Source organism: Pseudophryne corroboree (genome assembly GCF_028390025.1).
Source record: "Pseudophryne corroboree isolate aPseCor3 chromosome 3 unlocalized genomic scaffold, aPseCor3.hap2 SUPER_3_unloc_94, whole genome shotgun sequence".
Lineage (NCBI taxonomy): Eukaryota > Metazoa > Chordata > Amphibia > Anura > Myobatrachidae > Pseudophryne > Pseudophryne corroboree.
Window position 1 is genome coordinate 58,769 of NW_026967590.1, and position 14,519 is coordinate 73,287.

The following is a 14,519-nucleotide window of genomic DNA, read 5'->3' on the forward strand; positions in this document are numbered from 1 at the left end:
ATGGGTTTATTGATTTTTACTACTGCATCTAGTTTTGAAGTAGAGGGTCTGGCGGGGATACGCGGGACCGACCATATCTTGTGTTTTGTCCTGACTTATGGCCTCTAACCAACTCAAATTATTATGCTGGAATGTCCGGGGGCTAAACGATAATGTCAAGCGTTCATTAGTGCTTCGACATGTGAAACAATATGCTGCAGATATTATTTGCCTCATGGAGACCCACTTAGTGGGGGCAAAAGTACTTGCTCTTAAGAAACCGTGGGTGGGATGGGCTTACCACTCCACCCACACGACACATTCACGGGGTGTGTCAATCCTAGTTAGAAGGTCGGTCCCGTTTGTCCTCGATCAGGTCCAGTTGGACCAGTGGGGCAGATATGTCTTTATAAAATGCCAAGTTTATGCTATGTCTGTACTTATCCTGGCTGTTTATATACCACCCCCTTATTCCCCGGCGGTTCTTAGGAAGGCAGCTGAGTTTATCGCGATGCATCCGAATGTTGCAATAGTCTGTCTTGGAGACTTTAATAATGTCCTCGACCATGCTCTAGATCGAACTAGAAGGTCCCCTGATGCTCCTGTGATGCGGAGGAGGGACTTTGCGCTACTGGTGGACAGTCTGGGCTTGGTCGATGCGTGGAGGGCTCGTCATCCTGGTACACGACAGTATACATGTTTTTCTCCTACCTACTCATCCTTTTCCAGGATAGATCTGGCCCTCACCTCTAGGGGCCTGCTGCCGCGGGTGATTGATGTTCACTATGCTACTAGGGGCATATCAGACCATTCCCCGGTAATCCTTAGTCTAGATATGGGAGATGTTAGGGGGGCACGGTTTTGGAGGTTTAATCCCTTTTGGCTGACCCAGATGGGCACCGATGCGGAGTTGGAGGAGATATGGGAGGTCTTTTTGCGGGAAAATCAAGGTTCGGTGTCTGACACAATACTATGGGATGCCTTTAAGGCACATGTCCGTGGCACCTTGATCAAGAGAGTGGCAGCTTTGAAATCTGGCTATGCCCGGGATGAGCGTAACCTGGAAGCAGGATGTAGGAAGCTGGAGCTGCAATACATGACTGATGGTCTGGATACTACGAGGGAGAGGTGGCTGCTTGCGCAGGCTGAGTGGCTTGAATGTTTGGCTGAGAAGGCTAAATACCGCCTACTCTATGCTCAACACACGTATTACGCAACGGGCGATAGGGCTGGTAGCTTCATGGCAGTGTTGGCGGGTGCGGATAGAGCATCTAACACGGTGCCGGTAATTTGTACCAATGACAATACTACTCATTCTAACACGCCTGATATTGTGGGGGTCTTTGCAGATTACTATAGACGACTGTACAGCTCTAGGCTTACCCACTCCGAGACCGAAATAGAGGCGTATCTGGCTGATATTTCATTACCCAGGCTGTCCCAAGACGCTACAGCTTTTCTGGACTCCCCCTTGACACTGACTGAGGTGGAATCAGCGATTAACTCATTTCCTGGAGGGAAGACCCCGGGCCTTGATGGAGTTCCCTTGGAACTTTATAAAAAGCACTTATCCTTTTATGGCCCTAAACTCCTTACTTTATATAATACTCTGTTCGTACAGGGTCGGCTGCCTGACTCTATGGCTGAGGCCCTAATTATAGTCCTCCTTAAGCCAGATAAGGACCCAACACGGGTCGAATCTTACCGCCCGATCTCCTTGCTAACAACTGACATTAAGATTTTAGCTAAAATTCTAGCAACAAGGCTCAGTGAGGTGATTCTACAACTGATACACGAAGATCAATCAGGGTTCATGCCGGGCCGGTCCACTTTACCTAATCTGCGTAGACTTTACACGCATCTCCAGGCACCTCGCGAGGGGTCCTGCTCCTCAGCTATAGTCTCCCTGGATGCAGCTAAGGCATTTGATTCTGTGGAGTGGGGCTTCTTGTGGGGGACGTTGGACAGATTTGGGTTCGGACCTATTTTTAAAAAGTGGGTCCAGTTGCTTTATTCTGCACCCCAGGCTAGGGTATCAGTTAACGGCCACATTTCCTCCTCTTTCTCCTTACAGAGAGGGACGAGGCAGGGATGTCCTCTGTCCCCGATCTTATTTGCTCTAGCAATAGAGCCTCTGGCCGGCATTGTTAGATCTTCCCCGCGGGTGGTGGGCCTCCGGTTGGGTGGCAGGACAGACAAAATTGCTCTTTATGCAGACGACATATTGTTGTTTGTACCTGATTATTCTGCTAATATGCCTCATATTCTGGAAATTATTGTCACATTTGGGGGATTCTCTGGTTTGTCCATCAATTGGGACAAGTCCTGTGTCCTTCCGCTAAGAGGCCCCTGTCCTGTCTGCCCCCCCGGGGGCCTGCCGCTTCGCTGGGTGGACTCTTTCAAATACCTGGGGGTATGGGTTACTAATCAGTCCACGCAATTTATTGAGCTGAATATACACCCACAAATAGACTATCTACGGTCTCGTGTCAGGGTGTGGAGTAAACTGCCACTTACAGTTACGGGTAGGATAAATCTAATTAAAATGGTGGTATTACCTAAAATGCTATATGTCCTCCAACATTCCCCCGTCTACCTCCCCCAGAAACTATTTGGTATCATAGATGGTATCTTGTCTTCACTGGTGTGGTCTAACCGTAGGGCTCGGATTGGACTGGATACCTTAACTAGGCCCCGGGACTCGGGTGGTCTGGCTCTCCCGAAACTTAGATTTTATTACTTAGCAGCTCAGCTGTTCCACCTAATTCCTTGGGTATCTGATCCGTCCAGGGACCTTTTAATCTCTAACGTCTTACTAGCGCTTAACATAAATCTGACACCCCTTCAGCTCCTACTTAGTGATAATGTAGCACTCCTAAAGATGCCGTTGGTCAAACAAGCGATTATGGTTTGGAGACAGATACATTCCATGTTAGGAGGAGAGGGATGGGATCCTGACACCCCATTGATGCACACTCGGGCTCTCACACACTTTACACCCCTACATGTAGGTTCGGTGTGGGGACGCTGGGGGGTTTACTCCATTAATCACTTATATTCCTCGGGTACATTCATTTCCTTTGGACAAATGCAAACTGAGTTTAATATACCCGCATCCCACTATTACAGATATATTCAGCTTCGCCATGCTTGCACGTCTCAGTTTGGGGCTGCTCCGCCTCTCCTTCGGAAGTCTCCGGCCCACCTGCTCCTGACCGATAGCCTAGGAAAGGGGTCTATCTCCGCTCTCTACTCCGCTCTGCTCGGTGCCCATCATTCTAACAGTCTCTTACACCTTAAAGCCAAATGGGAGGTGGATGTGGGACCGATCTCCCTGGAAATATGGGAGGAAGCCCTGGGGGCTGCGCGCGCAGCTACCACATCGGCCCGTTTTCAACAGATACACCTGTTTATATTACACAGAGTTTACATCACTCCCAGACGCCTTGTCAATATGGGGGGACGGAGCGACTCTAGATGCCCGAAGTGTGCCTCTCTTGACGGTACCTTCTGGCATCTATTATGGACCTGCCCGGTGGTGCAGGACTTCTGGCGGGAGGTGATACAGATTATAGCCGCTACGGGAATCCCCCTAGATGTGTTTACTCCCCTTGTGTGTACCCTCGGGGTCATAGACGAGGAAATATTGGATGCCCATTCCAGAAGATATACTCTTAACCTATGTGCTCTGGCAAAGGTACTGATAGCACGCTCATGGATGGCAGCTGCTGGCCCCGACGTTAATAAATGGATACCACTAGTGAATTCGGTTGCGTCCCACGAAAAATTTGTTTACATTTCTAGGAAAGCCTCGGTAAAATATTACAAGATATGGGATAGGTGGCTATCGTCACCATGGTGCCAATATACTCATGCCTCTCCCCACTGATAGCCTATGTTGGTTTCTGATCAATTTATATACTACTGCATGACCTGATGTGATGTACTAATGATGCCTAGTGCGGTTATAAGGTAGTTGTCTGCAACTCTCGTTATATGTTTATGTTGGTATGTAGCTCTTTACAATAACCGTTGAAACAATAACGAATACACAGAGCACATGCTTTGGTTTCTCTCATTTCCTTTTTTTATTTTTTTTTATTCTTGTATTGTTAATGTTATGTCATGTATGTTTGCCAGAAAATCAAATAAAAACACATTGAATTTAAAAAAAAAAAAAAAAAACCAAAACAGGTGTCAGTGCATCAATGCACTCGAGTCCTGGGAAAGATGGTGGCATCATACGAGGCCATTCCATTCGGCAGGTTCCATGCGAGGACCTTTCAATGGGACTTACTGGACAAGTGGTCTGGATCGCATCTTCAGATGCATCGGTTAATCACCCTATCCCCCAGGGCCAGGGTGTCTCCCCTGTGGTGGCTGCAGAGTGCTCGCCTTCTGGAGGGCCGCAGATTCGGCATTCAAGACTAGTTCCTGGTGACCACGGACGTAAGCCTCCGAGGGTGGAGAGCAGTCACACAGGGAAGAAATTTCCAAGGGCTGTGGTCAAGTCAAGAGACTTGCCTTCACATCAACATCCTGGAACTAAGGGCCATATACAACGCTCTGCATCAAGCGGAGAACTTGCTTCGCGACCAACCGGTTCTGATTCAGTCGGACAACATCACCGCAGTAGCGCATGTAAACTGACAAGGCGGCACAAGGAGCAGAGTGGCGATGGCGGAAGCCTCCAGAATTCTTCGGTTGGCGGAGAATCACGTAAGCGCACTGTCAGCGGTGTTCATCCCAGGAGTGGACAGCTGGGAAGCAGACTTCCTCAGCAGACACGACCTCCACCCGAGAGAGTAGGGACTTCATAAGGAGGTCTTCGCACAGATTGCAAGTCAGTGGGGACTGCCCCAGATAGACATGATGGCGTCCCGCCTCAACAAAAAGCTACAGAGGTATTGCGCCAGATCAAAAGACCCTCAGGCGGTAGCTGTAGACGCCCTGGTGACACCGTGGGTGTTCCAGTCGGTCTATGTGTTTCCTCCTCTTCCTCTCATACCCAAGGTGTTGAGAATAATAAGAAAAAGAGGAGTGAGAACAGTTCTCATTGTTCCAGATTGGCCACGAAGGACGTGGTATGCGGATCTGCTGGAAATGCTCACAGAGGACCCGTGGCCTCTTCCTCTAAGACAGGATCTGTTGCAACAGGGGCCCTGTCTGTTCCAAGACTTACCGCGGCTGCGTTTGACGACATGGCGGTTGAACGCCGGATCCTAGGTGAAAAGGGCATTCCGGATGAGGTCATTCCTACGCTGATAAAGGCTAGGAAGGACATGACATCTAAACATTATCACAGAATATGGCGAAAATGTTTCTTGGTATGAGGCCAGGAATGCTCCTACGGAGGAATTCCAGCTGGGCCATTTCCTTCACTTCCTACAGTCCGGAGTGAATTTGGGCCTAAAATTGGGCTCCATTAAAGTCCAGATTTCGGCCCTATCCATTTTCTTTCAAAAGGAATTGTCTTCTCTACCGGAAGTCCAGACATTTGTAAAGGTAGTGCTGCATATTCAGCCTCCTTTTGTGCCTCCAGTGTCACCTTGGGATCTTAACGTGGTGTTAGGCTTCTTGAAATCCCACTGGTTTGAACCACTTAAAACGGTGGAGTTGAAATATCTCACGTGGAAGGTGGTCATGCTATTAGCCTTGGCTTCGGCCAGGCGCGTGTCAGAGTTGGCGGCTTTGTCACATAAAAGCCCCTATCTGGTTTTCCATATGGATAGAGCAGAATTGCAGACCCGTCCAAAATTTCTGCCAAAAGTGGTTTCATCTTTTCATATAAATCAACCTATTGTCGTGCCTGTGGCTACTAGTGACTTGGAGGATTCCGAGTTGCTTTATGTGGTCAGGGCTTTGAAGCTTTATGTAGCCAGAACGGCTAGGGTCAGGAAAACAGAGTCGTTGTTTATCCTGTATGCATCCAACAAGCTGGGTGCTCCTGCATCAAAGCAAACTATTGCTCGCTGGATTTGTAACATGATTCAGCAGGCTCATTTGGCGGCTGGATTACCGCTGCCAAAATCAGTTAAGGCCCATTCCACCAGGAAGGTGGGCTCTTCTTGGGCGGCTGCCCAAGGGGTCTCGGCATTACAACTTTGCCGAGCGGCTACTTGGTCAGGTTCAAACACTTTTGCAAAGTTCTACAAGTTTGATACCCTGGCGGAGCAGGACCTTTTGTTTGCTCAATCGGTGCTGCAGAGTTATCTGCACTCTCCCGCCCATTTGGGAGCTTTAGTATAATCCCCATGGTCCTTACAGAGTCCCCAGTATCCACTAGGACGTTAGAGAAAATAAGATTTTACTTACCGGTAAATCTATTTCTCGTAATCCGTAGTGGATGCTGGGCGCCCGTCCCAAGTACGGACTTTTCTGCAATATAGTTATTGTTTCAATAAGGGTTGAGTTATGGTTGCATCTGGGTTTGACCTGATGCTCTGTTTTTTGTCATACTGTTAACTGGTTGTTATCACGTGTTATACGGTGTGATTGGTGTGGCTGGTATGAATCTTGCCCTGGATTATCAAAATCCTTTCCTTGTACTGTCAGCTCTTCTGGGCACAGTTTCTCTAACTGAGGTCTGGAGGAGGGGCATAGAGGGAGGAGCCAGTGCACACCAGAACCTAAATTCTTTCTTATTGTGCCCATGTCTCCTGCGGAGCCCGTCTATCCCCATGGTCCTTACGGAATCCCCAGCATCCACTACGGACTACGAGAAATAGATTTACCGGTAAGTAAAATCTTATTTTATACTTCATGGTTAGTTGCCAGTACAAGAGAGAGATATATCTAAGTCTTATTATAATATTACATTTGTTATTGTGAGTGTTCTCAGTAGGGTGGACACAATGATAGTCTGAGACATAATATTATAAAGCCTTCATTAAAAGTTCTGTTTTATTATACACACTCATTTACACTTAAGTGTCCCAGAGAGTCGTCTTCTCCTATTGTTTACAAGATTAATATTATTACAGAAAATGACACATTTCCATAATGTATTTTATTTCCAGCAGGGGGACACACAAGCAGGAATATCTCAGAAGGACATCTAATGTTATCCCCGGATTGTGAAATAAGAGATAATGACAGTATACAGGAATCTCCAGGAGCAAACCCCATTGCCCCAATTATACATCCAGCTCTATCAGCTGATCCCCCTGATCCTGGGAAATGTTCTCCTGATCACTCTGATATTGGTGCATCTGTTACAGCTCTAACAGTAGATACAGTGTTTCCATGTTCTATAGATGCCAACTGTTTTACACAGAACACAAAGCGTATTACCCATCAGCCAGCTAAGGCAGGTGAGAGGTCATTTCCATGTTCTGAGTGTGGGAAATGTTTTACATACAAATCAGCTCTTGTTACACATCAGAGAAGACACACAGGTGAGAAGCTATTTCCATGTTCTGAGTGTAAGAAATGTTTTGCATGGAAATCACATCTGGTTACACACCAGCAAATTCACACAGGTGAGAAGCCATTTCCATGTTCTGAGTGTGGGAAATGTTTTGCACGGAAATCACAACTTGTTAGACATCAGCAAAGTCACACAGGTGAGAAGCCATTTCCATGTTCTGAGTGTGGGAAATGTTTTGCACAGAAATCAGAACTTGTTATACATCAGAAAAGTCACACAGGTGAGAAGCCATTTCCATGTTCTGAGTGTGGGAAATGTTTTGCACAGAAATCAGAACTTGTTAAACATCACAGAAGTCACACAGGTGCGAAGCCATTTCCATGTTCTGAGTGTGGGAAATGTTTTGCATTCAAATCAGATCTTGTTAAACATCAGAGAAGTCACACAGGTGAGAAGCCGTTTTCTTGCTCTGAGTGCAGGAAATGTTTTTCCTGGAAATCACTACTTGTTATACATCTGCGAAGTCACACAGGGGAGAATCCATTTCCATGTTCTGAGTGTGGGAAATGTTTTCAACACAAATCACATCTTGTTACACATCAAAGAAGTCACACAGGTGAGAAGCCATTTCAATGTTCTGAGTGTGGAAAATGTTTTATTCAGAAAACACAACTTGTTATACATCAGAGAAGTCACACAGGAGAGAAGCCATTTCCATGTTCTGAGTGTAGGAAATGTTTTACAAACAAATCGCATCTTGTTACACATCAGAGAAGTCACACAGGTGAGAGGCCATTTTCATGTTCTGAGTGTGGGAAATGTTTTGCACGGAAATCAGCACTTGTTGAACATCACAGAAGTCACACAGATGAGAAGCCATTTCCATGTTCTGAGTGTGGGAAATGTTTTGCACACAAATCAGATCTTGTTATACATCAGAGAAGTCACACAGGTGAGAAGCCATTTTCTTGCTCTGAGTGTGGGAAATGTTTTATATGGAAATCACAACTTGTTACACATCAGCAAAGTCACAGGTGAGAAGCCATTTCCATGTTTTCAGTGTGGGAAATGTTCTGCACACAAATCAGATCTTATTAAACATGAGAGCAGTCACACAGGTGAGAAGTCGTTTTCTTGCTCTGAGTGTGTGAAATGTTTTACACAGAAATCACAACTTGTTACACATCAGTGAAATCACACAGGTGATAGGCCATTTCCATCCTCTGTGAAATAAATCAGCACAATAGACATCACTTGGAAACCATTTTACTCTTCTGGAGTATACTTAACATTGCCATGCATTGTTCTTCAAGGTTCTTATCCTATGCGTTTTGCAATATACATGCTACAACCGGGTGATATAATCAGATGTCATGCCCTCATCTACCACTGCTATGTAGATGACTTGTCTTTTGCTCCGGATACTGAGAACCCAGTACCAATCCTAAATGGTTGTCTAGCTGAGCTCCAGGTGTGGGTGATGCCAGTTGGCTGTGACTCAGTCCTGGTGAAACAGGTCCTTATTGTAGAAGCTCACCAACAAAGGGCAGGGCTACAGCTCAGCTTTGCCTACCAACCAGACTTATGCTTGTGGGTTCAGAGTTACAAAATGCTGATCATGTGGAATCTTGGTGTCCTGGATGGTGGAGTGACACTTAGATATCAGGTATCATCCACAATCAGATCCTCATCTGAGGAACATAGCCAGACTCCAGCACTTTATTCCCTCAGAAGATCTACCTACAGTCATACATACACTTGTATCATCACACATAGACTACTGCAATGTCCTCTACCTGGGTCTCCCAGCAAAAGAATTGCACCGCTTGTAGCTTGTACAGAATGCAGCAGCCAGGCTGTTTCCTAACCAGCCCGTTCCTGCCACATAACACCCATTCTCTGCTCCCTTCACCGGCTGCCTGTAAGATGGTGACTGTTACATAATCTTACTGACTCCCAATCCTACATGACCTGGGTCCATGGAACCAGAAGCAGCTTCTGCCTCCTTACTGCCCAGCTTGCTTCCATCTGCAGATGAAGGACTGTTACCACCAGTACCAAGAATCCCCAAGAAGTTCTGAGATGTCAGGGGGGGAGACAGGGTGGTGGCACTATTGCTGTAGCGGGGGCTGCCGGAGGTACTGTCTGTGGGTAATATTGTCTCCAAGCAGTGCTGAGGTGGAAGAGGGGGGGGGGCACAGGGTGGTGAACAGTAGGGGAGACAGGGTAGTTGACAGTAGTGGGGGAAAGACAGGTTGGGGGGAGATAGGGCAGGTGGCAGTAGTGGGGGAGACAGGGTGGGTGGCAGTAGTGGGGGGAGACAGAGTGGGTGGCAGTAGTGGGAGGAGACAGGGTGGTGGCAGTAGTGGGGGGAGACAGGGCGGGTGGCAGTAGTGGGGGATACATGGCGAGTGGCAGTAGTGTGGGGAGACAGGGCGGATGGTCACAGTATAGTACAAGGGGCTGCTGGAGGCAGTAAAGAGGTGTATGGGTTCCGCGCAGAATCAGTTGATAATTAGACAATGATGATTATGCTTCCTTATTTCTAATTAATCCCTTGTATGTGTTACTGTTATTTGCTGTGTCAGCCTTTATGTGTGTTCTGTGTAATAATAATGAAAGTGGTGCTGCCGATCTCATATCATTTGAATTAACTTGCAAAAAATGAGGAAAAGATATGGCACTCTGGAAGTTTATCGGGGGTTAAAGATGAATGCAGATGTGACATCACGCAGCCCCTGGAAATTGGACCCGGCCCTCCCCATATAGATAGACAAAAAATGTGTATTAAAGATATGAAATAAAGTTGTTTAAAAACAAGATTTCCGTTAAGTCTTTTTATTTCTCTTACATCCTAGAGGATGCTGGGGTTCCATTTAGTACCATGGGGTATAGATGGGTCTCTTAGGAGCCATGGGCACTAAGAGTTTAATAGTATAGGCTGGCTTCTCCCTCTATGCCCCTACCAGACTCAGTTTAGAAAATGTGCCCAGTGAAGCCGGTCACAGCTAGGGGAGCTCCGAGGACTTTCTCATACGTTCTAGAGGATGCTGGGGTCCACTTCAGTACCATGGGGTATAGATGGTTCCGTAGGAGCCATGGGCACTTTAAGACTTTTCAAGGGTGTGAACTGGCTCCTCCCTCTATGCCCCTCCTCCAGACCTCAGTTTAGAAAATGTGCCTAGGCAGACTGGATGCACTCCAGGGGAGCTCTACTGAGTTTCTCTGAAAAGACTTAAGTTAGGTTTTTTATTTTCAGGGAAGACTGCTGGCAACAGTCTCCCTGCTTCGTGACACTTAGGGGGCAGAAGTAGGAACCAACTTCCTGAATAGTTTCATGGCTCTGCTTCTGGCTGACAGGACACCATTAGCTCCTGAAGGGTACTGAAAGCTAGCTGCGGTTCTCTGCTCACTCCCCCAGCTCGCTGTCACCCTCCTTACAGAGCCAGAAGACAGGTGAGTGTAAGAAGAAAAGGATCTTCATTCATCATGATGGATAAAAGGTACCGCGCAGCAGGCGGGAATGCTGCGCGCCATGTTACCCATCACACTCAGGCACTGCAGGGCGTGGGGGGGTGCACTGGGCAGCATGAAACCTAGTAAAACTGGCAGATAAGGGGCATAAGTTGCTGATGCACAGTCCTATAGTGATGGGTAGTTCATGAATGATTAGTTCAAAATGAACTAATCTTCAAAGTGAACTAGTTCATTCAGTTCACAGCTTTAGCAAAGATGCCATGGGCAACATCACCAGTTCTAAAAATCTCCCACCTTAGTAAATTTACCCCTATGTGTGTCTGTGAGTGAGCATGTGTGTCATGCTGCTCACCTTTCTGTGATATAATCACTGTCCTATTAGTCCAGATGTCCAAACACTTGCTGCTACTTCTGGTACTACTGGCTTCTGTGCATACTGCTGTGCTAAACCTTCTGCTGGGTGTTGTGTAGGTGCAGCTGCAGCAGCACTGTTGTTATTCAGCTCTCACTCAGCAATACTCATGAGTCAGTACATCTCTGCTGCCACAGGGGGCACTGCTGTGCTCAGACATGGAGTGGACTCACTCTGTGGAGCTGAGTGAACTGCATTGTCCTGATGACTCGTGAGTCACTCTCCTTGCAAGTAGTTCAGTGATTCATTACAGATCACTGATCAGTTCACTGACTCAATGACTCATACAGCCATACGAGTCAGTGCAGTACCTCTAAGCTACCATGTGTGGCACTGCTGTGCTCAGGCATATGCATTGTATGGAGCTGATGCTGAACTGCATATAGCCATGATTCATTCCCCCAGTATATTAGGTAACAAGCTACACTCCCAATCAGCTAAAGACACAGTGCTGAGTGCTGCATGCTATCCTGTAGGGCAGGCATGTCCAAACTGCGGCCCTCCAGCTGTTGGGAAACTACACATCTCAGCATGCCCTGACACAGCTTTAGCATTCTCTGACGGCAAAACGGTGTCAGGGCATGCTGGGATATGTAGTTTCACAACAGTTGGAGGGCCGCAGTTTGGACATGCCTGCTGTAGGGTCTGATTACTCCACACAAGACACGGGGATATGTACTATGAACCTTCAAGTAACATAAAGTGGAGCAGTTGCCCCTAGCAACCAATCAGCTTCTGTCACTTTATATACTGTTGAAGATAAATGACAGAAGCTGATTGGTTACTTTACAACATCTCCACTTTATCTCTCTCTAAGGTCTGTTACATTGGGGCAAAGGGACTTTTTTCTTTTAATTATTGTATTTTAAAAGCAGAAAAAACTAAAAGTGACTTATGAGGTTACTCTGAATTTGGGTCACTTGCATATTATGAAGTAAAAAGGAGTACCACCAATGGGAGTAATATGGCAGAGATACGTATGTCACTATAAGGTTGTTATATAACTTATTGCTTTTCTTACATATAAAACAATGTGACATATTACACCTATCTGCTCATTTACTCCTACAATGAGCTAGTACTAGAAATACCTCCTCTATGTGTAATAGTCTAGACTAGTTCTAAATCCAATCACTCCTCTCAGTCTCAGAGTCAGTGAGTGACAGGATGAACTACAGGAACTATTCTTCTGAGAGAACTAGATCATAATGAACTAATCACCAAACTGAACTAGATTTCCCATCACTACCGGGCACGGAGGGAGTAATGCTCCGGGTTTATGTTGGTTTGGTCCCTGTACCTATGGGTTCTCCAAATTTTTCCGGGCTTCCGGGAGTTATGTGAATGTTTCATAACTGTCCTGAACGCGCTAGTCGGGTTCTTTAATGTTTTGTCTTTGTGTGTGTCTCCCCCACCCTGTTGTCTCCCCAGTGTCTCACCTCCTCCCTGCCCCTCTATGGGCTCTACTAGTTCCACGCACCTTCTCCATGGATACCTTACAATTCACATTACAATGCATGTGTATACGTAATGGCTGAAATGAAGATTGGCTCCTTAAACGTGGGGGGCTTTAACTCCCCTGCGAAGCGAAGGAAAATTTTGCTGTACTGTAATAGATTACATTTAGATATTGTTTTTGTTCAGGAGGCACACTTGGTTCATGCGGAAATGTTGAAACTACAAATGTTGGGGTGGAAATTATTAGCCAGTGCTTCTTTTAATTCCAGGTCCCGTGGAGTAGCTCCCCTATGAGCTTCTAAAGATGATTCCTGGTACGGAAGGCTGGTTTGTCATCGCCCCCATTACTCATCACTCCAAACGATACACTCTATGTAATGTATATGCTCCGACAATGTACAAAAGACACTTCTTTGTGAAATTGATTACGCTATTGACACCTTACATGGAAGAAGGTCTGATGGTCTGTGGTGATTTTAACCTCGTCTTTGATATTTACCTAGATAGATCATCTGCCCCATCACACTCTCACTTCCCAAGTACGGTACTCCCCATTTCTCTGGAGAGCTACAAATCCCACTGTCAAAATGTATACCTGTATGTATGCAGCATATCACACCCTGTCCTGCATAGACTACCTGTTGCTGTCCCTGGCCTTGTTCACGAGAATCTCATCCGTGGAGATTGAGACGATTTCTGTCTCGGACCACTCTCTACAGTGGTTCTCTTTACACGTTTCTGACGAATCCCCTAACAAAATCATATGGCATTTCCCATCCCACCTTTTGACCTCCCTAGAATTTAAATCTATGCTTTGAACTAGTTGGGAGGAATACCACACAAATAATCAGTCCCACGCGATTGACACCCCCCCCCCCCCCCCATTTTGGCAAGCAGCTAAGTCGGTCCTACGGGGAAACATTCTGTCATATGTGGCCCGTCTAAACAAATCTTACGCCGCCACTTATTTATTATTGCAGAGCCGGTTGTCCACAGCCTACTCAGCTTATTGCCAGAGTCCTACTGTAACCAACAAGCAGGTATACCGCACTGCTAAGACTCACTTCAACGAATTCTTAAACACTAGAGGTAATAAATCCTTATATGCGGTTAATTATCGCTACCACCGGTTTGGAAACAAGTCCGGTAAACTGCTAACTAACATGTTAAATGGCACGAGACCCTCCTCTTTAGTTCACCCCCTAAAGAAACCGGACGGATACCTGACATCCTCTAATGTCCAAATTGTCTCTGTCCTCAAGGACTTCTATGCTTCCCTTTACTCACCTGGCCCTGCTCTATTCCCTGAGAATGTCGCATTCGCAGCCTCCATGTCTCTCCCTGATTCTGACTATATTCCCCCTAAATTAGCCACCCCTCTAGATACAGATTTGACAGCCCCCATAAGTCAAGCGGAGGTCTCTTGCGTGGTTGGGACCTTGAACCAGGGGACAGCCCCAGGCCCCGATGGATTTGGTAGTAGCTTCTACAAACTGATGCTTCCGTGCATTCAGGACACATTGGTGCTAGTTTTTAATCACATATTGAAGTCGGGACAGGCCCCTTTATATTTTAATGCCGCTTATATCAGAGTACTACCCAAACCAGGCCGGGACCTGACCCTGCCAGCCTCCTATAGGCCAATTTCCTTGTTGAACTCGGATTATAAGATTCTTACTAAGATTTTGTCTGAAAGGCTTAAAAAGATATTACCTTCTATTATACATCCGGATCAAACCGGGTTTATTTCAGGTAGGCACTCGGTCCTGAATGTATGGAAGGTCATATCGGCAGTACAACACTTACAACAGACCTCAGGCTCTT

The 14,519-nt window shown here is 46.4% G+C and overlaps 1 protein-coding gene across 1 annotated transcript in view; it reads left to right on the top strand.

Annotated features, from left to right (window-relative positions):
- Positions 1-490: 490 nt before the first annotated feature.
- Positions 491-14,519, top strand: part of LOC134984922 (uncharacterized) — a 70,368-nt gene continuing 56,339 nt past the window's right edge. The window contains exons 1-3 of the mRNA XM_063950386.1: positions 491-2,279; positions 7,002-8,314; positions 13,676-14,447. Coding sequence (XP_063806456.1) covers positions 491-2,279; positions 7,002-8,314; positions 13,676-14,447 — 3,874 coding nt within the window. The remainder of the gene's footprint in view (positions 2,280-7,001; positions 8,315-13,675; positions 14,448-14,519) is intronic.